The following is a 27,201-nucleotide window of genomic DNA, read 5'->3' as shown; positions in this document are numbered from 1 at the left end:
TTTTTTGTTATCTGAATTAAAAGGTAAAATATTAATTAATAATTCACCCATAAATAACCGCAATAACAAAACATTAATATGAACTGCCATCCTCCCCTCACTAGGCTCAAACTGCCGTGCTCCCTGACCTCTGACCTTCAATATTTGGCGGCACAATATTCCGTCTTTCATCCTTCTATTACGCCTCTAGGACAGAAACCTTGTGTGTGTGTGTGTGTGTGTGTGTGTGTGTGTGTGTGTGTGTGTGTGTGTGTTGTTATTGTTGTTTTAGGATTAACTAGAACATTCTATGTGTCTCGTGTTCTAACTGGTGTCATTAATAGTAATAGTAATAATAATAAACTCGTACAATAACTTCTTCAATATGTTGGTGACTTTACGAAACTCTAGATGTTGATGAGAAATGTTTGTAAAGTTGGTCGTATTTATTACCAATGATAAAAACTAAGTGAAAATATATTCAACTCTTCCTTTACATGATACCGTCTTTCCTACTTCACCCTCCCCCCACGTCACCCTTCCCCTTACATGTCACCCTTCCCCCTACACACGTCACTCCTCCCCTACACACGTCCTCCTCCCCTTACACCTCACCCCTCCCTCTACACGTCACCCTTCCCCCTACACGTCACTCCTCCCCTACACACGTCACCCTCCCCCACACACGTTACCCTCCCCTACACACGTCAACCCTCCCCTACACGTCACCCTTCCCCCACACACGTCAACCCTCCCCACACACGTCACTCTCCCCCACACACGTCACTCCTCCCCCACACGTCACCTTCCCCACACACGTCACTCTCCCCACACACGTTACCCTTCCCCCTACACACGTCACTCCTCCCTCTACACACGTCACCCTCCCCCTTACACACGTCAACCCTCCCCCTACACACGTCAACCCTCCCTCTACACGTCATCTACACGCCCCTTCCCCTAAATCTGTTGGTGTTTCATTGTTTACATTCTCATGTATAATAAAACAGAGTAAATGGTGCGCTGGTTTACACACACACACATACACACAGACATATGATATTTATTTTTTTCCACGTGTAATTAATCTGGTTGAGTTGAATATTTAATCTACAAATGTCAAAGGTTATCAACTATTTTTGTTTCGTTATGGTCTATTTCCGTTGTTTACTTAATTGTGTAAATAGAGTTTATATAAGACTGCTTTTATAACTGGCCGGGTACTGGAGCTCTGAAACAATGGTGGTTTGTTATTATTGTTATACCACGCAGTAGTTATACCACACAATAGTTATACCACACAATAGTTATACCACACAATAGTTATACCACACAATAGTTATACCACACAATAGTTATACCACACAATAGTTATACCACACAATAGTTATATCACACAATAGTTATACCACACAATAGTTATACCACACAATAGTTATACCACACAATAGTTATACCACACAATAGTTATACCACACAATAGTTATACCACACAATAGTTATACCACACAATAGTTATACCACACACAGATTCAAAAACATTGTATACATCTGCAAACTCAAATCATTAAATTATTACTGGGATAGACACATAAACAAGAAGACCAGGGATATTACATCAAACTACAGTAAAACTAAATGGGTTAATAAAGATAAATACAGCTTAGTTTACCCTTAAAAACAGATATTCTCCGTTTTCTATGAGGTTAGTAGACGTTCGTTTTCTATGAAGTCAGTTGTAGTGGTAGTGGTGGTGGTGCAGGTATCAGTGAGAGAATCATGATCTGTTGGTGCCGTGATTTGCCACTTTTGAGGAGCCGTAATTGCTTCATTAAATTGGGATTACGGGGGATAGCAGCGCCGGCGATAAGGAGAGAGAGAACGGGAGATAGTATTAGTAGAGAGAGAGAGAGAGAGAGAGCAGTAAAGAGAGGGCGGGAATAATTGTAAAGAGAGGAAGGTAGAGTCACCGTTCTTCTAATAGTGCTCATACACACACACACACACACACCTGCTTGAAACATATTGTGTATTGAGCTGTTCCTGTTCATGGCACCTCCCTCCCTCCCTCCCTCCCTCCCTTCCTTCTTTCTTCCCTCCCTCCCTCTCTCCCTCCCTCCCTTCTCCCCTCCCTCTCTCCCTTCTTCCCCTCCTCTTCCTCCCTCTCCCTCCCTCCCTCCCTCCTTCCCCCCTTCTTCCCCTCCTTCCCTCCCCCTCCCCTCCTCCTTCTTCCCTCCTCCCTCTCCCTCCTCCCCTCCTCCCTCCCTCCCCTCCTCCCTTCCTTCTTTCTTCCCTCCCTCCCCTCCTCTCTCCCTCCTCCCTTCTTCCCTCCCCTCCCCCTGTCTTCCTCCCTCTCTCCTCCCTCCCCTCCCTCCCTCCCCTCCCCTCCCTCCCTCCCTCCTCCCTCTCCCCTCCCCTCCCTCCCTCCCCTTCCTTCCCTCCCCTCCTTCACCCCCTCTCCGTTATACCGAACTTAGGATGGGAGATAGACTGTGAGGGCGAGGAACACATCCCTCTTACCATGCAGCAGACCAAACCACACTTGAATATGTGCCGGACTCAGGGAGAGATCTGCAGAGAACACGAAACGATAGGAACGACAATACAAGAACTAGAAGAACGACAATAACAGAAGACAGTTACCAGAAGAACGACAGGAAAGAAAGTCGTTGAACCTGCAGAATATAGAATTAGAACGTCTAGTAATGTAATCTAATCTTATATGGGAATCCTCAAGCCTCTCTCTCTCTCTCTCTCTCTCTCTCTCTCTCTCTCTCTCTCTCTCTCTCTCTCTCTCAACACCGTTCCTTCCGCCTTACCACACACCTTCTTTTCCTACAGGATGTCATAATTAAGCTTCCCCCTCCCCCCGCAGGACACGGCTGGGCAGGAGCGGTACAGGACCATCACCACAGCCTACTACAGGGGCGCCATGGGCTTCATCCTTATGTATGATATCACCAATGAGGAGTCCTTCAACAGCGTCCAGGATTGGTGAGTTGTGTTAGAGTTTTGTTTACCTTTTGTGTTGGAGTTTTGTTTAGCTTTTGTGTTTGTGTGTTTTTGTTTACTCTTGTGTTAGAGTTTTGTTTATAATTGTTAGAGTTTGTTTACATTGTGTTGGTGTTTGTTTACCTTAGTGTTTGGTGTTTTGTTTATATTTGTGTTGGTGGTTTGTTTACCCTCGTGTTGAAGGTGTTCTTTCCGGGTAAGGTAAGAAGGTAGTTAGCATTGTTCAGCAGAGTAATGATAATGGCAAGTCCTCTGTGTGTTAAGGAGCCATAATAAGTGGTGAATAATATTTATCTTCCAGACTGTGGTGTTGTAGAGCCTCTATGTGTCTTCCTCATATATAAAAGCAATTAAATTCTTTCCCAGGAACTATCAAGCATCTAACATTACAACACTCTCTCTCTCTCTCTCTCTCTCTCTCTCTCTCTCTCTCTCTCTCTCTCTCCACGTAAATGGACTTAAATACACAGGCTTTAAAAGTGCTTTTCACAGTTATGTTATTTAGTGTCTTTTGAATAATAAATGTAAGCAAACATTTACAGAAGTGGTGTAGAGGCGCCACAAGCAACGGGAGAGGCAAACGTAGTGGCGGGGACAGCCAACCCGGGGCGTGTGGAGGGGTAACTATGGTAAAGAGAGTCTGACGTGGTGCGTGTCGCATCCACGCTCCCCCAGGATCAATGGTGGACGTTCCCGGATGGCGGCGCCTTGGTCAGCCATGAACAGCTGGCCGCGATGGTTGTTAGACAGAATCTGACTTCACCTAATAGTGTATTAAGACTTATATAAACTTAACTCGGTGAGACTTAGCCTAATATAATAGTTGGGTTGTGGAGTTTTTGTCTAGTAGAAATATTTGGGTGAGATTTTCTCCCATGAGATTTTGTCCAATTTGATGCCACCACATATGGTTTATTCACCAACATTTTGGTTTGTTTAAGACGCCCAGAGTTGTTCTAGATATATTTTTTCATTATAAAACACAGAAGATTTGTTCCCAAGTAATAAAAGGTCGTCCTGAACTACAGTTGATCTCTTCTGAAACGTAGGTGTGGTTAGTTCTGAGACAAAAGTAATACGTTCCAAGCTACAGGTGGCTCATTTTGTCTCAACTGCTGGCATCTTCGTGACGTGGTTCATTATCTTGCTCGAGAGGTTCTCTTTTGATCTCGGCCAAGGCTCTCTGGTGCTCAGTAATAAACGTAACTCTCTTTTATTATATGTGCGAATTACTTGACGCAAATTGTGTGTTTTTTGCATATGAGAGAGAGTGGGGGGGGGGAGATTACGTTGGAAAATATATCCTCATAAAATCAGTTAGCATTCACTGTTTGTTAGAGTGGAGGGGGAATGTATATCTGTATGGTTGTATATATGCTTGTGTAGGCGTATATATGTGTATGGTCCGTAGCATCATAGGTTACATCGTTACATAAGGCAAGAACCACCTGACACACATGTTTAATTAGCAACAGGTGAGTGAGGGAGGGAGGAAAGAGGAGTCACTGAGAGGAGGGTGGGAGACGGTTAGAAGAGGGTGTAAGAAAGACCAAAGTCAAGGAGGAAATATTGAAGGAAGGGAAAGGTAAGGGGAGGTGGCAGGGGGGTGAGTCAACCGTTGTATATTTAGGTGGTCCCTTGTGAGTCATCCTCAAACTTTGCCACTTGAGTGTTCTTTGAGGATTACTTTTTCACATTGTGACTTTTTTCTTACTTCTACTCCTTCGTCTTTTTCTTTCTCAGTACCCCTTTTCTTTTTCTTTCCCATTTCCCTCTTGTTTTTCCTTCTTCTTTCTCACTCTCCCTCCCTACCTCTCCCCTCCTCCTATTCTTCTTCTTTTCCTCCTCGTCTTCAAGTATTTTTCCCGGGTTGGCTGGCCGACCTTCTGGTCTGGTCTGGTCTGGTCTGGTCTGGTCTGGTCTAGCTAGCCAAAATTAACAATATAGTCGTCTTGACTTTGTTCGATCTGGCCTAATCTGACACACTAGTCTAACGTGGTCTAGACTGGTCTGGTCTAACCACGATTGGCAAGCGCTTACATTCCCCCCCACCACCCCATCCAGCGCCCCCCCCCCTTCCTTCACGACAGCCCCCAACGGAGTGGAGCCTTTGAGGTGGTGCTCCATAATGACTCTTGCCTTAACGAGGATATTCAGAGCCCAGCAAATGAGGTCGAGTTTAGCCAACCCCCGTAGGCGCTTGGCGGTCATTAGCTATTCAGGACTGAGGCGCCGCTTTCCCCGGAGCCCGCAGTCCACTTAGATGAGGAAGGGAGGAAGGAGGGGGGGGGTAATCATAGACTGCTGTATGGGGTTTGGTGTATGGGAGGAATGGGGGATAGAAAGTTTAACTCTAAAGGAAGTTTTTATGTTGATAATGAGGGAGTATTGGGTTATGGGGGTTTTCAGGCAGGTGATAGGGCAACCCGAGTGGATTTAGCGCTCGTCTGCTGTTTCTAAAGATCCCTGGTTCGTTTCGAGACACTCTTAGTCCACCCAGCTGTGACTGGGTACCAAACTTTACAATATTGAGAAGTGAAAAAGGTTGTTAGAATAGGAAGGACGACTGGTGGTGATTTTGTTTTTTTACGGGTGACGTATATGAGGTGACGTGTATGAAGTGACGTGCATAGGGTGACGTATATGAGGTGACGTATTTGAGATAACGTGTATGGGGTGACGTATATGAGGTGACGTGTATGAAGTGACGTGCATAGGGTGACGTATATGAGGTGACGTATTTGAGATAACGTGTATGGGGTGACGTATATGAGGTGACGTGTATGAAGTGACGTGCATAGGGTGACGTGTATGGGGTGACGTGTTTGAGATAACGTGTATGGGGTGACGTGTATGAGGTGTATTAGAAGAGAGAAAGAGTTAGAGATATATGAAGAATTTGTAATGGCGATTGATATATTTTCATAGTAGTTATTTGTATTGGTATTAATGGGGTTGTGATGCAGGTATTATGGGGGTGAGGTTCATGGGTTGTTCTCTAAGATAGTTCATGGGTTGTTCTCTAAAATAGTTCATGGGTTGTTCTCAAAAATAGTTCATGGGTTGTTCTCTAAAATAGTTCATGGGTTGTTCTCTAAAATAGTTCATGGGTTGCTCTCTAAGATAGTTCATGGGTTGCTCTCTAAGATAGTTCATGGGTTGTTCTCTAAGATAGTTCATGGGTTGTTCTCTAAGATAGTTCATGGGTGGTTAGATGGCGTGAAACGTGACCAGATTTGGGGGGAGTGTGTTTCATGGGGGGAAATATATGGGCGTCTATTTCATGGGTTCGTATGGGGGAGTTTGTTTCATGGGGTATATCTGAGAGTGTGTTGAAACCTTGTGTATTATAAATGGGTTAAAGAAGATGTGTTACTGTATGTATATTAGGATCATGGGTGCGCCTTGAATAGGGGTGTTGTGCATGGGTAAATATAGCTTATTGTATTGTGTATAAAGGAGTTTTTTTTAGCTTTTTGGTATGTGATGGTGATTGTTGTGTGGTGGTGGTGGTGGAATGGTGTAGTGTGGTGTTATTCCGTGTAAGTATGGCAGTGACTGAATGGGGTGAGAGAGTATACGAGTACATACATACATACATACATACATACATACATACATACATACATACATACACCCTTCACGCACATACATACATACATACATACATACATACATACATACATACATACATACATACACCTTACCAAAAACACTTCATATTAGCACATAGTTGAAATACATACATGCATAATATACAACTATATACAATATATGTAATTACTCTATAGTGTAGTGTCTCTCTCTCTCTCTCTCTCTCTCTCTCTCTCTCTCTCTCTCTCTCTCTCTCTCTCTCTCTCGATCAAATTAATCAGGTAAAGTCCACATCACTTTAATTAAATCGCTAACAAACAGATTATTGTTCACTGAATAAATTTACGTAACTAATAGTCCGGAAGTGTATGATGACAGGTGGTGAGTATGATGACATGTGATGAGTATGATGACATGTGATGAGTATGATGATGGGTGATGAGTATAATAACAGTTGATGAGTATGATGACAGTTGATGAATACAAAACAACATTTATTTGAGCCTATGACGTGATTTATTTGTCTCTTATACATCAGTGAGTTGATCTAAATACTGTATTATATTTTATTACACTCTTGGGCTCCCTGGATACAGTACTCGCAGGCTGGGAGTTCATTTTTGTCTCGTCATTCTTGTCTCGCTATTTTTTGTTTGTCCAATTTTGCCACACCACCCTTGCTTCACCACCATCACCTCACCACCCTCGCCTCACCACCCTCATTTCACCATCCTTGCTTCACCATCCTTGCCTCACCACCCTTGCTTCACCATCCTTGCCTCACCACCCTCGCCTCACCACCCTCATCTCACCATCCTTGCTTCACCATCCTTGCCTCACCACCCTCATCTCACCATCCTTGCTTCACCACCCTCACCTCACCATCCTTGCTTCACCATCCTTGCCTCACCACCCTCTCCTTTACCCTGAGTCACATTGCTTGGTCGAGAACCCAATGCTACACATATCACCAGTTGTAAATCCAGTTAGTCTTGATGTTGTGATGTGATGTCTTGGTGATGTTATCGTGATGTTATGATGTCTTGGTGATGTTAATCGTGATATTGTGATGTTTTTGTGATGTTTCTGCGTGGCAACAACTGAGCACTAGTGAAGTTGTATAAATGGTCATTGCATTATTTAAACAACAATATTGTTATCTTAGAATCTCTCTCTCTCTCTCTCTCTCTCTCTCTCTCTCTCTCTCTCTCTCTCTCTCTCTCTCTCTCTCTCTCTCTCTTTCTCTTTCAAGATTAATTAAAAATCTCCGTAAATTAATCTCAACAAAGGACCAGTGAGGTAAAACTCTCCCTTAGTTTGGCTAAGTTTTAGAGGGAGTTATTCTCTTTTATATTCTGACGGGGTGAACCATCGCTGGGACTACGTCATTAGGCTAATTAAGCCCCGGTCGTTAACACACTAATTACTCCAGGCTGTCATTAACAATCTAACTGCCTCACACAGATTTGAACACAGAAGAATCAACTTTCTGAGTGTGTGTGTGTGTGTGTGTGTGTGTGTGTGTGTGTCTCTACTTGCTCGCCGTGTACTTATAATGTAACCTCCACATTCTGGCCTCATACTCGCCACTTGCTCGCCACTTGTTCGCCACGTACTTAAAACTTAATCGCCGCGCACTGGCCTCCTCCTCCTCCTCCTCGCCACTTGCTGTATTCTCCGGAAATGGTTATATACTGTACTTGCCTTTTTCTTTGGTGGAGATGAAGGTACTTATCAGCCATCTTGATTACAGAATATTTATTACCTAGTTAACTGGAGTTTGTTGACAGTGGCGCTTTTACACGTTGCCTTGTATTGATGTTGGTTTTACCTTACCTCTCTCTCTCTCTCTCTCTCTCTCTAGATAATACACTTATAATCCCTTATTTTCTTCCTGTATACTTTCATGTATACTTTCCCCGTATACCTTCCATGTATGTTTATCCTTCTAGTATACTTGTATATTTCTGTATTGTTGATCTAGTCACTATTGTCATCATCATTATCATTACCGTACTATGATCACCTACTACACTACAACTACCACCACTACAACCACCCACTACTACTACCACCGCCACCACTCACTACCATCACCACCAGCCACTACGCCCTTGACGCCTCTCCTCCACCCCGCCACAGGTGCACGCAGATTAAGACATACTCGTGGGACAACGCCCAGGTGATCCTCGTGGGTAACAAGTGCGACATGGAGGACGAGCGAGTCATCTCGTACGAGCGAGGCAAGCAGCTCGCCGACCAGCTGGGCCTCGAGTTCTACGAAACCTCCGCCAAGGAGAACATCAACGTGAAGGTGAGTCGAGGACGAGTGATGGAGGGATAGTGTGAGGGAAGGAGGGAGTGGCGGATAGTGTGAGGGAAGGAGGGAGTGATAGTGTGAGGGAAGGAGGGAGTGAGGGATAGTGTGAGGGAAGGAGGGAGTGGGGGATAGTGTGAGGGAAGGAAGGCGTGAGGGATAATGTGAGGGAAGGAGGGAGTGATGTGTGAGAGAAGGAGGGAGTGAGGTTGTGAGAGGGAAAGGGGGAGTGAGGGATTGTGTGAGGAAGGAGGGGAGTGAGGGATGGTGTGAGGGAAGGAGGTGAGGGATGAGTGTGAGGGAAGGGAGGATGAGTGGAGGGAAGGAGGTGAGGGATGAGTGTGAGAGGGAAGAGGAGTGTGGGGAGTGGGGATGGTGTGAGGAAGGAGGGAGTGGGGGATAGTGTGAGGGGAGGAGGAGTGGGGATGGTGTGAGGGAAGGGAGGGAGTGAGGGGATAGTGTGAGTGGGGGATAGTGTGAGGGGAAGGAGGGGATAGTGTGTGAGGGAGTGGGGGAGTGTGAGGGAAGGAGGGAGTGAGGGGGATGGGGAGGGAAGGAGGGTGAGGGATAGTGTTGAGAGAGGATGGTGTAGTGAGGGATAGTGTGAGGGAAGGAGGGAGGAGGGATAGTGTGGGGAATGAGTGTGAGGGAAGGAGGGTGAGTGATAGTGTGAGGGGAAGGAGGAGGATAGGTGTGAGGGAAGAGGAGTGAGGGATAGTGTGGGGGAAGGGAGGGTGAGGGTGAGTGAGGGGGAAAGGGTGAGGGGATGGTGTGAGGGAGGTGAGGAGGGAAGGAGGGAGGGATAAGTGTGTGAAGGGAGAGATAGTGAGAATGATGAAATGATGGAGGGGTGGTGTAAAGGAGGGAGGGGGAGATGGAGGAGAGGATAGGGGGGTTTAGCTGAGGTATGAGGGAGGGAAGGAATGGAAGGCGGGGTTGTGAGGGAGGAAAGAAGAGGTAGGGAGATTGTGTGTTGCTGGGAGTACATTACTTGTGTGTTTCAGGCTGTGTTCGAGAGGTTGGTGGACATCATCTGCGACAAGATGTCTGAGAGTCTGGACACGGACCCAAACCTGGTGAACGCCAACAAGGGCACGCGACTCACGGAGAACCCCCAGCCACAGAACGGCTCCTGCCAATGCTAACATTCTGGGAGACGCTAAGACTCCCTCACCTCCCCGCCACCACTACACATCTATCCTCCTGTTCGCGCCTAAATATACACTTACCAGCCATTAGCCACGCCCACAGATAGACCCAGACCACGCCCGCAACCCGACCAAGTATGAGCCGCCGATGGCTCTTCCAGCGAGACTGATGATGATGACCTTCTGGGACCTTCTCAGTGCTGCTGCTGCTGTTACTGCTGTCTCTCAAGATGTGCAGCAGGACCTGGAAATAGAGAAATAACACAATTTAGATCAGTTTTTGTTCCGCTGTAAAATGAAAACTGGCGACATTTTCCAGAGGTACGAACAAGGATTAGCACAATAATAACGAAAAATGTTCAGGTTATTTGTGCTCGGCCTGGTTGAGTGTTAATAACAGATTAAAAATTGATCTTTTCTCGAGTTATCTCTCATACACAGTATAAATGCTGTAAATATCCTGAAGACATTTATTTATATTTTTTGTCTCCCGGTGTCCCAGATATAGCAATTTAATGGGACACGAGTCAGCGTTTAACGTGGAAAATGAGAATCATCTTTTTGGACGGCACATGGAGTATGTTTACCCAGTGTGTTGACATGTCCAGTCAACTGGGCATTTTGTCGTGAACATGGAAGAGAGTAGATACTTGATTACTAATTGATAGTGTCTTCGTTGGTGTAGATTATCTACCATTTGGGACACCTACTAGGTAGATTGTCTGCTAGGTGGATTTTTGACCAGTTAGAATATCAACCGATTAGATTCTTGACCAGTTGTGACTTAGGGTTTAGCTGCAAAACAAAAACAAAAAATATGGCCACGTTTGTACTGCTTCGAACACATATTTTTTCGAAATGTCACCAAGTTATTGCAGTAAATTGTGAACTGGGAGACGTGAATGTGTTCCACTCATCCTTTTAACAGTTTGACTCAAAATATCTCCAGTTACTGAGTGTACAGTCTATAGCGAGAAACATAGATTGCCTCAAGAACTTTTATCTCAATCCTCCAGTTTCTAAACTTTCATTTTTTACTTGATAATACTGTACTGTATCACACATTAGTTTCTTCACTTCACTGTTACATTATTGCAGTGTGATCGTAACTCTTCCTTTCCTTAATTTCTTTCTCTATAGACGTTTAATGAAGATAGACTTAGTAGATAGAAGTATAAGACGTATACACACATGAAATATTAAACACAGTGGGTGTATGAGTTACTTAACAATTATACTGTAATGGCTGAACTTTCCATAATGACCAATAAAGGGCCTTGAAAAATATTTGTGGATTTAGAGAACTTAGGGACATATCAGTAAGTCATTAACTATTAACAGGAGTTTTAATCTAATGAGAGAGAAAATATGTAAAGAATTATCCGTTTGAGATGAAAATTCAAGTGTAAATAGTTTCTGTCATTTTCTTTTGTCCGATTCTGGCATAATAACATTATGGAGGAATCTTTACTGAGCCCTTTTGGACAATAGGGCTTCCAACGGGAAAAAAAAACATTTTTTTTTAAACACTTAATATGTCCATTTAAATAACTCCTAATTTCCTTGAGACCGTCATAAGTAAAGAGTTTCTATGATAAAAAAATGGCTATATTATATGCCTGAAATAGTTCATATCTGCCTGTTCCGAACTCAGCACTCTGTAAGCGCTTTCCATGAGTTAGGTCGAGTAGTGGAGTGTTTTACCCCATATATGTGTGCTGAGGGTGTCACCTGAACCCACCACAGGGATCCGACGAGCACTCATATCTGAGAGATGCGGAGCTTATATATATATTTGCTACTGTGATGAAAAAAGATTACAAACTTTATAAATAAGAGTGATAGGCTACTGTTTGATGCTTCACTGACACCAAGATTGAAAACTTAGTTGTATTTTGATATACTATATTCATAAAGCACTGAACTCAAATGAATGTCTTTCATTTGAACAGTGAATTAAGAAGGCTTATTTCAATGACATAACTGGATTAGAAACTCTAAAAGACATGTATTGTAAATATGGTAACACTATAGATTACATTTGCCTTAGATAATCAACAATATGGGTTAACACTCTATCTACCCGATGTAACTACAGAATTTAGGCATGTGCTGTTTGTAGTGTAAGACCGGTATATGTACCAATAACTCAAACTGCCATATTATTGGAATGATCTCACACTAGTATCTTATTCGCTCAATGTTTTCTGGAGACTATTATTTCCTATGTTCTGGAAAAAAAAATAATGTTCATTTAAAAACCATTTGCACTGTTGTTGTCTACACCCTTTTACAAATGATTATCAAAGGATAAGTTTTCCCATTGTATGATTATTATAGAGCTATGACTATACGTGTGAGGTGGACCATATTTTCATGCTTGTGGAGAGCCAAGTAGGCACAGTCTAAGTTAAAGTGGACCACTCAACACCTCCCCACTTTTTAACCATAACTCAAAAGAATATTTATTTCCCACTCGGACATGACTGGCCAGATGTCTTAGTCAGTCAGCCAGGTGTCTGAGTCAGTCAACTTCACCTTCAGCCTACCCAGGGAACACTGAGCATAAAATACGGCCGTTTACTCGAGATGGTTCCCACAATAGGGCTGTGAAACTCTCCGTTGCGTCAAAGACAAAACTACTATTACTACACATGTGTCGCGCCTTAGTTCAGTACTGTGTCATTGGACTTATGTTGTAATTTTGTGATAATGGAATTTTTCTCCAGATGAATCCTTTCCATAGTGTCAATGTCAGTGATTGTGGGCTCTTGTGTTGGGTCGCAGTAAGTTTCCATGTTCCTTTCTCGTCAAAAAAAGGACTTGGCCTTATTTACAGAATGACGGCTCAAAATCTATGGTTGAGACTCACAGTATGGAGCCTCAAGTGTGATGTGATGCCATTGCTTGTGAATTACGCTTCTCAGAGCTCATAAAGCTAATTAAATTGCCAGGAGAAGAGATCTGGGTAGTTGGGTCTCGGCTACTATCCTGATGAGGAACTGGGCTTCTCTCAGTTGACCAAGAGTCTCAACCTGTGGTGAAGAATGACCTAAGCTTCTTCGTGGATAACATGAAGACACAATTTAAATATGATTAAAACTTGGCCTAACTCACAAGCAATGTGTACATGAGAAATGTCTGTGTGTGTTGTATTCTTCTCTATCCCGAGTGTTGACTCCACCCAAAGATCAAGTTGAATTAAACATCTCATAGATTTATAATATGCATCTTGTATATATGTAAACAATCAGAATCCATTACACGTTTTGCTACATTATATATTTTGAACTCTTTGTGTATCTTTCAGTCCATTAATCAGGCCAAAACAAATTGTGTTCATTGCTCTCTCTCTCTCTCTCTCTCTCTCTCTCTCTCTCTCTCTCTCTCTCTCTCTCTCTCTCTCTCTCTCTCTCTCTCTCTCTCTCTCTCTCTCTCTCTCTCTCTCTCATCAACTTGCCTTAGGATGGAGCCCCGTCCTCTGTCTTTGTACCTGTGGTGTGACAAGTGGTGATGGATGCTACTTGCTCCTGTTGTAAGGTTCATTCTCCGGAGTCACGACACAAATGTAAAAGCATTGTACTATGTTAGTCAGGTTGTGAATGGTTAGTGTGATTTTCTTACAGCTGTATTCGCAACAAAAGGGGACCCTAGGTTAGTTACCCCAGCTCCAGGGATGAGAGGAGCAATATGATTCTTGCAATCTTCTCTCCCCTTACGATTGGGGTTCGGTGTGCAGTAATTATCGTGCTGTGCTTGTTGTGAATACTACTGTTACACAGGAAGCCGTTCTGTGTTGGGTTATATCAACCAATGAGAATGCTGACCTACTGTATTTTAGACACATATAAAAGCTCTCTTCTCATTGAAGTATATAAACCAATTATCAACTGCTGCCTGTACATGTAAACAAAGCAAATTGCATTTCCTACGTCAACCTCACCTAAGACTTGAGTGGAAGAGAGTTAAACCATCAGTTTTAGGAAACTTTTATAATGTTCAGCTTTCATGAAACTGGTTGTTTCACTCTACAATAGGACACATTTCCCAACACCCCGCCTCGTGTGACCTGGCCTCATAGCACTGTTTCGTCTTTTAAACATTAGTTTCGTATTTTTGACTACTGTACATTGTGTCACGTTTTTTACAACTATGTACCGGGCGCTCATCAGGGAGTAGCATCTGTTCATGCAGAGTTACGGGTAGTGAAAATGTGTAAGTCTAATAACAGGATAATAACAATAGGCGTCTGGCCATTGTTTACTAATAGAGCCCAGACTTTCTAACGTCCACCTAGACAACTATTACCTTGATCAGAATTATAGAACATTATTAATGAAAAGAAAGGGCAACCAAATAGAGAACTCTTGGTCATATTCACTGGTCAGGATAAAAAACTAATTAAATAGTTTATGAAAAGATAAACACTACCGGTCAGAGAGAGAGAGAAAATGTGAAATTTAATCGTTTCAAAAATATTGAATATATTGTGTTGACAAGAGGCTCAACAGTGTGGTGCGTGTCCAGGTACAAGGAAGGCGGAGTGTGGTGAGCGTGTGCGTTGTTCGGTCGGGTGTGACGTAGAGAGGACACGCCAGTAGGTGTAGGCGGCGACCTGTTGTTGTTAGTTCTTGTGAAAACACGACAAAAAAAATCATCGCAGTTTTAAACAAGGCAGGCTTCATCATCAATAAAGAATTATGTTGCGAAAACTTGTTTTTTTTCTTTTTCCTTGTGAAGTGAAAACATTCTTGAAAACTTCCCCCACGAAACCTTGTTAATGGCCTTCGAGTCATCCAGTGACCTCTTAGAATCACACTAAAACAACCCCTGGGAGATCCCGTCTGTTACCAGAGGGCCCTGACATATTGAAAAGTAGGATTCACTTCCAGCCAGAAAAGGTAAGATATCATTTTAACAACAAGCAGCACTATCTCGATCAGTTGAACCAGGGTCGGAGATCAAATCCCACTTGGTATACTCTGTGGCTGCCTCAACTAGGCTTCGGGAGGAGTGGTCGACACCCACAGAAGCTTCATGTGATTCGAACTTTCTATCAAGACAATAAGTTCTTGTCCTCACAGTTCCTGCCAGGTCACCAGGCACTAAACCAACGAGAGTTCCTCCTGGGTTTAGGTTTACCATTTTCATCACGTGGATCCGCTCGGTAAGATACGTGTTACTTTACTGTATCATGTTTACCAATTATTGTTATCTGTTTGGTGTGTGTGTCACTGTTTGTTAAGAAGACAGTGTTTCGTAAAACGAGATGAGGGTGATTCAGGTAGGTAGTTGTCAGCTGTCCTTTTAATAGCCACTGTCCAGGAGTTAATTGATATGCTTGGCGTACTACTATTATAGCCTATTATAGTACTTCCTTCCTTAAGTGAAACAAACTTTAGTTACAGTTCCAGCAAAAACCGGGTTGTTAGTTCATAAAGATATGTTGAGAGCGATTTCAAGCTCACGCTTTTATCTTTTTTCTCAAAACGAACAATTGGTAAACTTTAAAATAGTACAACATCACTAGTGATTTATTGTTTCCTTCCGAATCTTCGCTCTCGAGGTTTTTATATCGTGAAAATAAGTCTTGTTGGGTAAAAGCCACTGTGTTTACTTAAAAGTCAACTCGAGATGGGAAAAAAAAAGATTGTTTTACTTGATCCACAAAGGTTTAAATTTTAATACTAATAACGTTTTTTTAGACAAAATTAACATTTCTCAAAGATAGAGGTGGAAGTGACGGTACCTTAGGAAAAGATTACTACCGTATACACAAACTTTTATAATTTTAAGAAACATTCATTAGATAATTTGGTATCAGTGTATTCTACGATTGTCACCTTATGGATGATCTTGGTGATTTTCATTAAACCTTCTGTATTAAAACAAAGACTGGGTTTCCGGTAGCAGAGCAAGGAAAAACTTTATATTTCTTTAAGAAACACCAAATGGGCATTGACGTTATTATGTTATCACTGAGCTTCAACAACTAAAGTCTTTAAGTGCGTAACAAGGTTAGTACATTACACCAGTCCATCAACAAATATAAATTATGAAAAATGTGTGTGCCGTGAGCCTCATACCACGACTTAACTAGCTAAGGTATTTAACACTTCATGTAAAAGAATAAAAGCTGTTTGTTACCATCCCAATATTACCATACCATAGTCGTGGCCCACAAGTAGTGTTGGAAACGACCCACACACTTCACAGGTTAGTAAGGGGGTCGTGGTGGGTTAGGTTAGGTTAGGTTATATTCTTATATTTTAATTTACTGGTATATATGTAAATATGTTTTTTTTTATACATTGTTTACAGCGTATGATGGGAAAATAAACCAAGGGCATGACTTTGATGCAGTGATGATCAACTCAACACTGATGTAAACTGAACGTGAAAGAAGACATCGGTTTATGAGCTGACCCAAGACACCATCTGCTGTAACACTAGACAACACCTTCCTATAAACTCAGATATTCGTAATAAAAGAACAAGAATGAAATGAAAATAATGTCTGATAAAATACCTGCCATGTACTGTACACTAATATATGAGATCCTTGATGAAGCTGCATAGTTTAGTAGCATTTGTATCACTATAGAGGGATTTATAATACACAGCTGTACTGTATTAAGCTGATAAAAATAAATGTTAGGAAGGTGTTTTAATATCCATAACTAAAGATGAATGTGACCGTTTAATGAAGCATAATTTATAAAGAAAATTCGTTAAAAACAATCACAATAATGTGAATGCTCAAGGTAACTCCCACATTATTTTTTAATGAGAATACACTTTCATTCACTTATCACTGACAATGAAACTTTTTGTTTTTGTTTTATAATGCAGACTTTTATTGCTGAACGTATATCAGAGGTATGAGAGAAAAATAAACAAATGAGGCCAAATATAATGGGGAAGCCAGAGGTGTATCTTAGGGTAACACACACACACACACGAGCGGGTTACCACAAGGCAGTGTATTGGGCCCGTTGTTGTTTGTTTGTTTCATAAATGACATGCCTGACGCTGTACACTCCTCCATACAAATGTTTGCGGATGACGCCATGTTATTTCGGGAACCAAGAACCAAGCGGACTGTGAAGAGCTGCAGAAGGATCCCTGTGTGTTCCAAGAATGGTCGAAGAAATGGCTGCTGAGATTTAATGTCACGAAGTGTAAGAGGATGCACCTGGGGCGTACCAACGGTAAGAAGGCGTATCATATGTCACAACGGGATGAAGAAACTGCACTATTTGAGACTGAATGTGAGAAGGACCTAGGTGTGCACGTTGACAATGAGCTGAAGTTCTCGGGCCATTGCAAGAAGAAGGTAAATCAGGCAAATAAATTATAGGGTCTTATGAGAAGGTCGTTCAGATATCTAGACGGTCCGTCCCTCGTAACGATCTTCAAGAGTGAAGTGCTTCCCCATCTGGAGTACTGTCACCCTGTCTGGTTCCCAAGATATAGGCCTACTTGGGACTGTCAGTTGATGGAAAATGTTCAGAGGAGGGCCACCAGACTGATGCCTGCACTTCGGCACCTCAACTACCCTGAGAGATTGGAGCGCCTGAACTTGCCTAGCTTATACTACAGACGGGCAAGGAGCGACCTAATTGAGGTGTATATCTCAAGGGGCACCACTCAGTCGAATGTCCTTACCTGCCTTACCTGGAGCTGGCGGACGCTCGCCCAACAAGGGGTCACAGCTCAAGGTTGAAGAAGCCGCATGTCCAGGAAACTGTGAGGGCAAACTTTTTCGGAGTGAAAGTTGTGAACTCTTGGGACAATCTACCAGAAAGTGTTGAGACGGCACCGAGTGTGAGCTCTTTCAAGGCCAGATTTGACCAACACTGGAGCAGGTTCAGATACATTCAGGAGCCGGTGCCTGCCCAGTACTTGCCAACAGTGCATAACAGAGACGTGACCGATCGCCCAAGCGGCTAACGAGCCGATCAGTGGTGAAGAGGATAAAAGTACGTAAAAGTAAAAAAGTAAAAGTAAAGCACTTAGATATACAAACCGAGATCTTATATTTACACCGTTTGCAATTGCTGTTTTTTATTAAGTATTGATTTATCAATATATTTAGCCATTAAGTTTTAAATTAAATTAATAGATGTTAAAAAAATACTACGAATAAGGCTGCAGTTTTTTTTCTCTGGTCGAATATCAGTAAAGCTTAGCTTGAAATAATTTAAACTACTATATTATTAATAATTTGGATATGCTTAGGTCATGTTATATGAATGAAAGAAGTAAATGATATAAAGGTCTTGTTCGTGGTATTTCCTAACATGGCCAATGTTATTGTTGTCATTGTCACTAGTATTACCGTAGAGTCTTGAGACGTGAGGGTAGTTGCTGCACCTTATCGTTGGAACACTATAATAGCAGAGTGTTTTATCAGCGTCTGTGGTTATCATAAGAAGGGTAAATGTTTACGAAACTGTTATCATTAGAAGTTGTTTGTTGATTTTCTTTATATTTGCTATACTTATGGTTTTGATCATTGTAAGTATATTAACAGAAACGACAACTTTCTATTATAATTTTACCATAAGAAGTAAACCATCTTGTAACTATCCTTATTTAAAACAAAGTGAAAATATAATCCATAAAGTATGAAGATGTATAACGCCTCGTCCACCCAAGAAACATTTCCTCATACTGTGCATCTCAAGCCTGTAATTATTCATGTAGTGGCGATCCTCGATTTCAATACATAATTCACATGCACCAATTTCTAGTCATTAGTGATCTTGGTAAATATTCGGTATTGACTTTATCCCCTACGCTACTAATGGCCTGTTAGCCGCTTGGGCGGTCTGTTATGTTTCTGTTGCACGATGTTGGCAAGTACTGTTGTGGGCATGTACTGGTTCTAGAATGTATGTGTACCTGTGCCAGTGTTGGTCAAGTCTGGTCTTGAATGAACTCACACTTGGTGTCCTCATAACACTGGTAGATTGTCCCAGGATTTCACAACTCGTACTCTGAAAAAGATTTTCATTACAGTACTATTTTTTTTTAACTTGTGACTTTTTCAACCTTAAGCTGTGACCTCGAGTGGAGCGGGCATCCAGATATGGACACTCGACTGAGTAATGTCCTCTGAGGTGTTTATAAACGTCTATTAAGTCACCCCTTGCACGCCTATAGTATAAGGTAGGCAACTGCAAGGTTCTAACTTCTCCAGGTAACTGAGGTGTCGTCTTTAGCAAATTTCGAGGACCAGACGGGGTGACAGTCTTCCAAGCAGGGAAGCACCTTACTATTGAAGAGTGTTATGAGGGACTGACCATCTAGGTATATGGATGATCACACAAAGTGGGCAGGGCTTTGAAGTAGAGGGAAAAAAATGGTGTTAAAAACACGCAAAAGCTGATGAAACCGAAACCAAACCAAATACAGTGGTTAATAAGGACCAGAAAAAAGCCACTTATAATGAAACCACTTGAAAAGGGAATTAATTCCTGTAAGAATTAATGGAAATTTTATATACTGTATTTTAATATTATTTACATATACCTTTGAAACATTGGTTAATCATTTGATTACTCATTATTTTATTAAATTATTTAACTTTTTAACTTATCTAAGGTACTTAAAGTTGTTTGGGGTCAGTGTGTTGATGTGGCACAAGCTACCTAACCACACACTCTCCTTTCTCTTACGGCATGTAACTTTTAATTTCACGTTTATCCTATATTTACTATGCTACCTTTTAGCCACTACACCACCTGGTTTTGATTTGGAACTGAAGGCTACAAAAATAGTCCACCAATGTCACCACCAGAAGGGGGTCACAGCTCAAGATTGAAGAAGCTGCAGGTCCAGAAAACTGTGAGGGGTAACTTTTTCAGAGTGAGAGTTGTGATCTCTTGGAACAATTTGCCAGAGAGTGTTGTGATGGCACTGACTGTGAACTCTTTCACGACCAGACTTGACCAGCACTGGAGCAGGTTCAGATACATTCAGGAGCCAGTGCATGCCCAGTACTTGCCAACAGTGCGTAACAGAGACGTGACTGATTGCCCAAGCGGCTAATGAGCCGATCAGTGGTGAAGAGGATAAAAGTAAAAGTAAAGAAACAACAAAGTTGATAAATATAGTTCTTGGAGTACAGTACTTCAAAATAATGCCTGTGAGTACTGACCATATTTAGCGTGGGTGAGTATGGGAGGTGGGCGGGAATTTCAATTACTCAAACGCTTGTGCTTTTTACATGTAGTTCCAAAATTATTTGACCACTTAAGTGCGAAACCTTTTATAATAAAGAAAATTATAACGAGGACCCCCTGTATATGTTTTTTTTCTCTCTCTATCTTCCTATACAGTATACAAATCAATATAGGGTTCTGTGCTTGGTCAGTACCGAATATTAAGCAAAATAATTTTAAGAGAGAACTTACTTTTGAACTCAAGAATAGTACAAATTAGGTGGAGGAATAACACTTTGTATTCTCTTTATTGCTCTAATCTTTCTGCTGTTTTTGCTTTATATTATAATTTACCATAGATACGATGAACCAACAAAACCTACCTAACCTACCTGTCCTAGGATGGAAGTGTATTAGTATTAGTTACTACAGGCAGCTTCTGATTTATGAAGCTTTAGTTTATGAAAGTTCACTCTGACATCTATAATATTTTCTTTACAGGGAGAATTACACAGAAGATTGAAATTACTGCAAAATAACGTTTTTTTTAGTAGAAACTTGTGATATCAACTCAGCAGAAATGCCTACAGCAGGGGCTATGACTCTAATGTTCATTGGGGTCATTCTCTTTGCTATAATACTATTTGTCACATGCTTCAAGAGGCAGGTTGGTCGCATGAAGGATCGCTCAAGGAGAGATCCCCACATACCTGGCTCTGAGGCGAAGAAGGTTAGTAAAATACTGTACTTGATGATATTAGTTATAATAATTGTTCCATTTGAGAAATGTCTTGAGGAAAATATTTAAAAAACTTACACAGCATACTGTTCCATCTGTGAGGTGCAGTGACATCATTTCTAATCCTACATGCATGAACTGGATGAGGCAGTAACCTTGTGATGTTTCCATGTAATACATTTTGAAGGCCAGAAAGAATAAGTTTGCTTGATTTAACCATCACTAAAACTGAAGGGATGTGGATTTCATACTTCAATCCTTCATTACTTTTTCTTTCTTGTTTTTCTTTTTTAATAAGTCCATGTTTGCTTTGTTACTATTCCCAGGCGTTGAGGCGAGAGATTGAGCGGAGACTGGATCGGGTGGCAGAAATTTACTACGAGCCAAAACTGCTCACACTAGAAATTGACAATAGAGCAAATTCCGACCTTCCTCCCTATTACTTCCGAATGAAAGCTGTTGATAATATGAAGTATTTAGGTAAGTTTAGTCTATGGTCATAACCATGACTTATTCCATGTCATATGTGAACACTGAGTATGAGCCTTGTAAATATACAGGCAGTCCTTGCTATAAGAAAGCAGTATGTTCTGCAGAAGTTGTGTATAAAAGAAAAATTCCTACATATATGTAACAAAATTAAATTTTCTGTAATGTTTAAGATGGAGGATGCTTTCCTGAGAGGGAATTTTCAGAGGCCTTACTCAACCCAAACAAACCAAGCTAAATACAAAAGACATGATAATTCAGTAAATCAGTACAGAACATCTCTAAATTAATGTAATTGACAGATTCCTGGAGTCTTCTCTTCACAGTCTTTTTTTTTTACAGCTCATCAATGTCTCTTGTACTATCTGTAATGCCATTTATGTGATATAATTACATCTTAATTTCAACTTTGTCCATATTCAACCACAGTATAAAACTCTGGTACAGTATTGTACAATAAAATAATGCCATAAATCTTTGATTTTTATATTCATACATGCATTTTCCAGAACAAGAGCTGTCATCACTGGAAGGAGTTGGAGTTCGTGGATCCAGAGAGAGCATAAGAGCATTCCTGATGAACCTCACCAACCCTGGGAGTGTCTTAGCTGTGGTGGAGCCTCGTATCATTCACGAACTCTGTGACTATTATGATCACGCAAGATATCATCCCATGCAATTTACTGTAGCACAGTTTACTCCATACCATAGTTTGCTACTGCGGATTTTGCACTGGTAAGCTTTAAACATCTTATAGAAGGTAAAAGTAAAGTTACTCATATAAAATGGAAATCAGATCTTTCTGTTGTGATTTTTACACTGATTATATTTACAAGCTGGATATACAAAGAAAATATATTTTAAGTTGTTGAGTTGTAGAGATATTTCCTTGCTATTGAACACAGAGTAAAGAACAGAGATGAATACTTGGAAGAAGATATGATCGAGGTGTATAAATGGAAGTCAGGGCTAACAAAGGTGATATAACAAGGTACTCAAACTATCCAACCAGGAGCGAACTCGTAGCAATGGTTGTAAATTAGACAACTTTAGATTTAGGTGCGTGATAGGTAAACATTGGTTTGGAAATAGAGTAGTGGATGAGTGGAACAAGTTACCAAGCATCATCATTAACTTGAATGCACTGGATAGCTTCAAACGTAGGTTGGATGGATATATGAGCGATAGGGGTTGGGTGTGAACTGGATTGCCCAGTATGGGTCAATAGCCCCGCTGCAGTTTCCTCCATTCTTATGTTCTTACTGTATGTTCTGTTTTCAATTTCCAGTGGCCGTAATGGTGAAAAATTTTCAGGCCGTGTTATGTCTACTGTCAAAGCACCCAGTGATCATGATTCTGCCATCGATGAACCTGAACATGACCATAGTGGGGATGATGAAAACTTAATCATCACGGATTCCAACATGGTCTTGCTCCACAGGCCATCGTCACTCAGAGTGTCCCCAGAGGATAATTTTGAAACTTCTGTGTGAGAACAACTTGTACTGGTTTCCTGCACACTTTTTAAATTAGTTTATACAGGTGCTACTAAGTTCTGTACATGAAAGTTCGTGAAGAAGACATCAAAGCAGAAAAGAGGTAAATGAGGAGCAGAGCACACTGGGCCCCAAAGAATTTTTTTTAAAGACATTACAGCTAGTCAGAGAGCAAAGATGGAAGTGGCAGCTGTGAAATTTTAAGCATGCGGGTATTTATTTAATGAGTATGTGTGCTTCTATGACGCTTGTTATTATGTACCAAACACTGCCAAATTCATTGGAAATGCTAATGGTGTGGCAGTAGGTTCTTCACGGTGTAAAAATAAGTCTTTATCATGAATTATTTTATTTAGATTCATAGTTTGTGATATAAAATTACTGATACTGTACTGTACAGTCAAACACAATAATTGGGGGACAGAGAAAGAATCGAAGTCTGGCCAGTGAGGAGCAGGGTGCCTGAATAAATCTCAACCCCTCCAAACCCCCTCCCCCCATTAATCACTATACTACAAGTATTTCCGCGCTAACCTGGCCCGTAAGCCACGTCCCTCGTCTATAGCTACAAATAATTGATTGGTTCATAGAAAATGTTCGTGTAGCTGTCCATTTATTCAAACTAAATGTGTTCACAATTTGTAAGCAGACCGGTTATTATCTAAAATAATGTTAAATCTCTGGAATATCAAAATGGAAATGATTTCAAGGCCTTAGCGCTTCAGAGAGGATGTTAGGAAATTTTAAATATCATAAAAGGTCGAAGTCAAAGATGAAATTTGCTTTCGAATGAAGCCTTTTCATTAATTCTTGGTTTTGTACCAAACATAGAGTAAACAAAAATAAGTGCCACCAAACATATAGCACAATAGGTAATGAACTACCCCTGTACAGTTTGTATGTCTGGATATATCCCAAATCATTTATATACAGTAAACCCTTGCGATTTGCGGGTTTGCAATTCGCGATTTTGATGATGGTGGCTATGGTGAATAGCTTGTGAGCCTCTCCTGCAGCACAACGAGTCACTCCACGCGCCCCCAGCATCTCCTCTCCCTCTATTAGAGCTCAACCATTGCCGGTGATGCAGCATCTCTTGTGTTGTACAGGGTACTCTCAAAACTTTAGTGTTTCTGTGTGAAAATGGCCCCTAAAGGATTGCCTAGTGTCAGTGCTAGTGGAGTGAAACGTAAATGGCAGAAGTCGCTGATGACCCTGACAAAGAAAGATGAATTATTAGACAAGTTAAAGGAGGGGATGAGTGCTACTGCAGCTGGTCAGTTGTTTGGTATGAGAAATCAACCAGGCATTGGTTCCCTACCAGGAAATGTTTAAAGACCTCAAAGCCAAGAGGAAACAACAACCACTCATGATGTTTTTCAAGAAAACCCCCCCCCCCATTCAGTCAGCTGCTGCCGCCACTCCTCCACCCTCCTCCCAGCCACCTCACTACCCACCTCTCGGCCATGCACCTCTTCACCATCTGCCTCTCCACCAACCACCACACTCTTCAACAGTGAACCTGATTTTTTCCCTATGCTTCAGTAACCAGATTTCTCCCTAATGTAACTGATAAAACTAGATTTAAATTCGCGCAATCTACGGGGAAGTAAAATGCTCAGAGGAACAGCCACTGGACTTGGTAGCCACATCGATGGGATGATCATCTGACAGTGATAGATCAGCTGGACACTCGACTCATACTACCAGTACGGTAGAGCTAGCATTAGAATACCTGTACTATGAAAAAAAAAATTAACTATACCTCGTCTATCATTGGCCGATATTTTTTTTCATTTGCACCAAATTTCTTGATACTTACGACAGATGATGAAAATGTTAAACCTCTACATCGCTTCTTAATACTTTGTAGCATATATTATTACTTTATTATTGTCACAATGCAGCATTTAAGATGAGGAGATGCCAAGTTAGTGGATAAAGTATTTAATAATCTGCTCGTGGGTGTGAGAAATATTTTTGTTAGTTAAGTACCTTGGAAATGCAAATTCAACACCCTGACTTACCTTAGGCTACAGTAGCTGAACTAACTTCTTTGGGTAACTATTTATTATATGACCATCATATCATACCATGCGTTTTAAAGTGTAGGCTTACTGGTACTGTAATATGCTATAGCTAATGTAACACTACAGGTATAAGGTTAACAAATAAAGAAAATTGAGGAAATTAATTATCAAGTACAGTTAACCCTCACTTTACGCGGTCCCGCATTCCGCGTTTGCACGTTAACGCGGTGCCTTGCCAGAACCTCACGTGCTCACATTACGCGGTACGTGGACCCCATTACGCGGAGAGTGTCCGGCGCGACGCTATTTTTAGATTCGCCCCACCCGCCCGCCTGCCTGCCTGCCTCTCCCTCCTCCTCCCTCCGCTTGGGCAAGCGGCGCAGTAAGGTTGCGCAGTGTGTGTCTTTGTTGCGTTATCACTGACGTCATATGACGTATCAGACCTGTGATTGGCCATGCATCCCTACCCCCCTCTGCTGCTAGCTGTAATTGGCTTAAAGTATTATGACGTGTCCACCCGGGGGATGGAGGGAAGGAGGAAAGACGACGCTTGACCTAGCCGTGGCAGTTTCATCCCTCAAGGCCACTCCGTGTAAACGCCAGCCGTCAGCAAAGCATAACAGATTTCTTCGCCCGCAACCCACCACAGCCAGCCCAAGCCAGTGATAGTGGCAGTGAAGATGACTTTGAGGGATTTGTCAGGGAAGCCCTGACAACTGTAAGTGACAGTGATGGTGATTCACCTAGTAATGGTGATTCACCTGAGGGCCAGTAATCTGCCCTCTGCCTCGGAACCAGCCTCCATCCCCGTATGCCGACCCATCTCTTCTACTACCGTAAGTGTTACACCAAATTTTTAGTTTTCTAACCTAACCTTTATTTTTCCTATGTTAACCTTTATCTTTCCTAACCTAACCTCTTCTATATTACTTGTTTTTTCATACCATCATAAAGTTAAGATAAAATTTTTACTGCAACATAGTTGTGTGTCGTCAAAAAGTGGAGTTTGGGGATCGGCCTGGACTCCATTTCAATTAATCCCATATGTTATGTTATTCACTTTACGCGTTTCTCGCTTTCCGCGGTACCCTCCGGGTTACATTAACCACGTAAAGTGAGGGTTAACTGTATATTATTTACATAAGCTGCCATTAATTTATTTGTCACTGTCCGAATCACTACTGTCATCGTCGATGATTATAACAAAACTTGAGAGTTGATGTCTGCTGACTGTTGTGTCGAGATGAGCAAAATTCCCGCCAAGTCCAGTGGCTGTTCCCCTGAGCGTTTTACCTTCCCATGGACTGCACGTATTTATATCGAGTTTTATCAGTTATATAAATGATTTGGAATACAGTATATCCAGCCGTACAAACTGTAGTTCATTACCTATTGTGCTATATGTTTGGTGTCATTTGTTTCCGTTTGCTTTATGTTTGACTTCGACCTTTTATGATAAATATTTAAAGTTTTCTAACATCCTCTCTGAAGTGCTAATGCCTTGAAATCATTTGCATTTTGATATTCCTCTGGAGGCAGTATTCATAACAGGACCACCACCCACTCACATTGCCTTGGCTGAGCCACGAGAGTGGGCAAAGCTTAAGACTTGTTATTTGTTCCAAATACGTAACTTCAGTAGCATTTTAATGGGGTTGGGAGGTGGGGGATTGAGACTTGTATGGGCGCCTGGCTTATCACTGGCCTGACTTCGATGCTTACCCTGTCCTTCGATTATTGTTTTTGACTATACAGTACAGTAACTAAAACAACTATCTGTGCAGGTGGGGGTTGATATTCTCTGAAATTTTACGTGTGACTAGTGACAGCCCTCATACCAAAATTTATCGTCCATGGTCTCATATTGTTTCCCACAAAGTATGCACAGACAGTTGTTTTAGCTACTGTACATATAAGAAAAATTATTTCTGTGGTAAATATCAAAATACTGTATTAAATAATTATGAAGGCAACAATTGTGAAGAGTGTAAACATATTAAAACTGTCATCTATTAAAAAGGTTCAGTAATCAAATGTATATCACTGTTTTTCCTACAACTAACAACTTCCCCTACAATTAATGTTACCCGCTCTGCAATTAATGTTACTTGGTGATCTTTTGGCCCCAAAACACTCTTTTGAATTGGAAATTAACATGTTAAACTACATCAGCACACACAGTACAGTAGTACTGTACTGTACCTACAAGTATACGTATTGAGATTTTG

At 41.5% G+C, this 27,201-nt stretch overlaps 2 protein-coding genes across 5 annotated transcripts in view; both read left to right on the top strand.

The window, feature by feature from the left end:
• The window catches only part of LOC121871751 (ras-related protein Rab-3), a 100,984-nt gene extending 86,222 nt beyond the window's left edge, over positions 1–14,762 (top strand). For all 3 annotated transcript variants that reach the window (XM_042374200.1, XM_042374183.1, XM_042374192.1), the window contains exons 3-5: positions 2,855–2,973; positions 8,728–8,899; positions 9,907–14,762. In XM_042374200.1, coding sequence (XP_042230134.1) covers positions 2,855–2,973; positions 8,728–8,899; positions 9,907–10,047 — 432 coding nt within the window. In that variant the 3' untranslated portion in view covers positions 10,048–14,762. The remainder of the gene's footprint in view (positions 1–2,854; positions 2,974–8,727; positions 8,900–9,906) is intronic.
• A 3,626-nt stretch (positions 14,763–18,388) lies between these two features.
• Positions 18,389–24,337, top strand: LOC121871742. Of its 2 annotated transcripts, none has more exons than XM_042374169.1 (5): positions 18,389–18,489; positions 20,881–20,949; positions 21,285–21,438; positions 21,957–22,182; positions 22,736–24,337. In XM_042374169.1, the coding sequence occupies exons 2-5, from the start codon at positions 20,896–20,898 to the stop codon at positions 22,938–22,940; spliced, it is 639 nt and encodes a 212-aa protein (XP_042230103.1). In that variant the 5' UTR covers positions 18,389–18,489; positions 20,881–20,895; the 3' UTR covers positions 22,941–24,337. The 2 variants fall into 2 exon arrangements, with proteins under 2 accessions (XP_042230103.1, XP_042230094.1); XM_042374160.1 differs by having other exon boundaries at positions 20,721–20,949.
• Positions 24,338–27,201: the final 2,864 nt, after the last annotated feature.

The sequence above is a fragment of the Homarus americanus genome, unplaced genomic scaffold (assembly GCF_018991925.1).
Source record: "Homarus americanus isolate GMGI-L3 unplaced genomic scaffold, GMGI_Hamer_2.0 scaffold3806, whole genome shotgun sequence".
NCBI classification, from domain to species: Eukaryota; Metazoa; Arthropoda; class Malacostraca; order Decapoda; family Nephropidae; genus Homarus; species Homarus americanus.
Note: the sequence above shows the minus strand (reverse complement) of the source record. Positions and strands in the feature narration are given on the sequence as shown.

What these genes read in the sequence shown, in the direction of transcription:
- LOC121871742 (XM_042374160.1), top strand. Translation starts at nt 20,800, where the DNA reads ATGCCTACAGCAGGGGCTATGACTCTAATGTTCATTGGGGTCATTCTC. An exon ending in CTGGCTCTGAGGCGAAGAAG is followed by an intron (nt 20,950 to 21,284) that starts GTTAGTAAAATA and finishes TACTATTCCCAG; the next exon opens with GCGTTGAGGCGAGAGATTGA. An exon ending in CTACTGCGGATTTTGCACTG is followed by an intron (nt 22,183 to 22,735) that starts GTAAGCTTTAAA and finishes TTCAATTTCCAG; the next exon opens with TGGCCGTAATGGTGAAAAAT.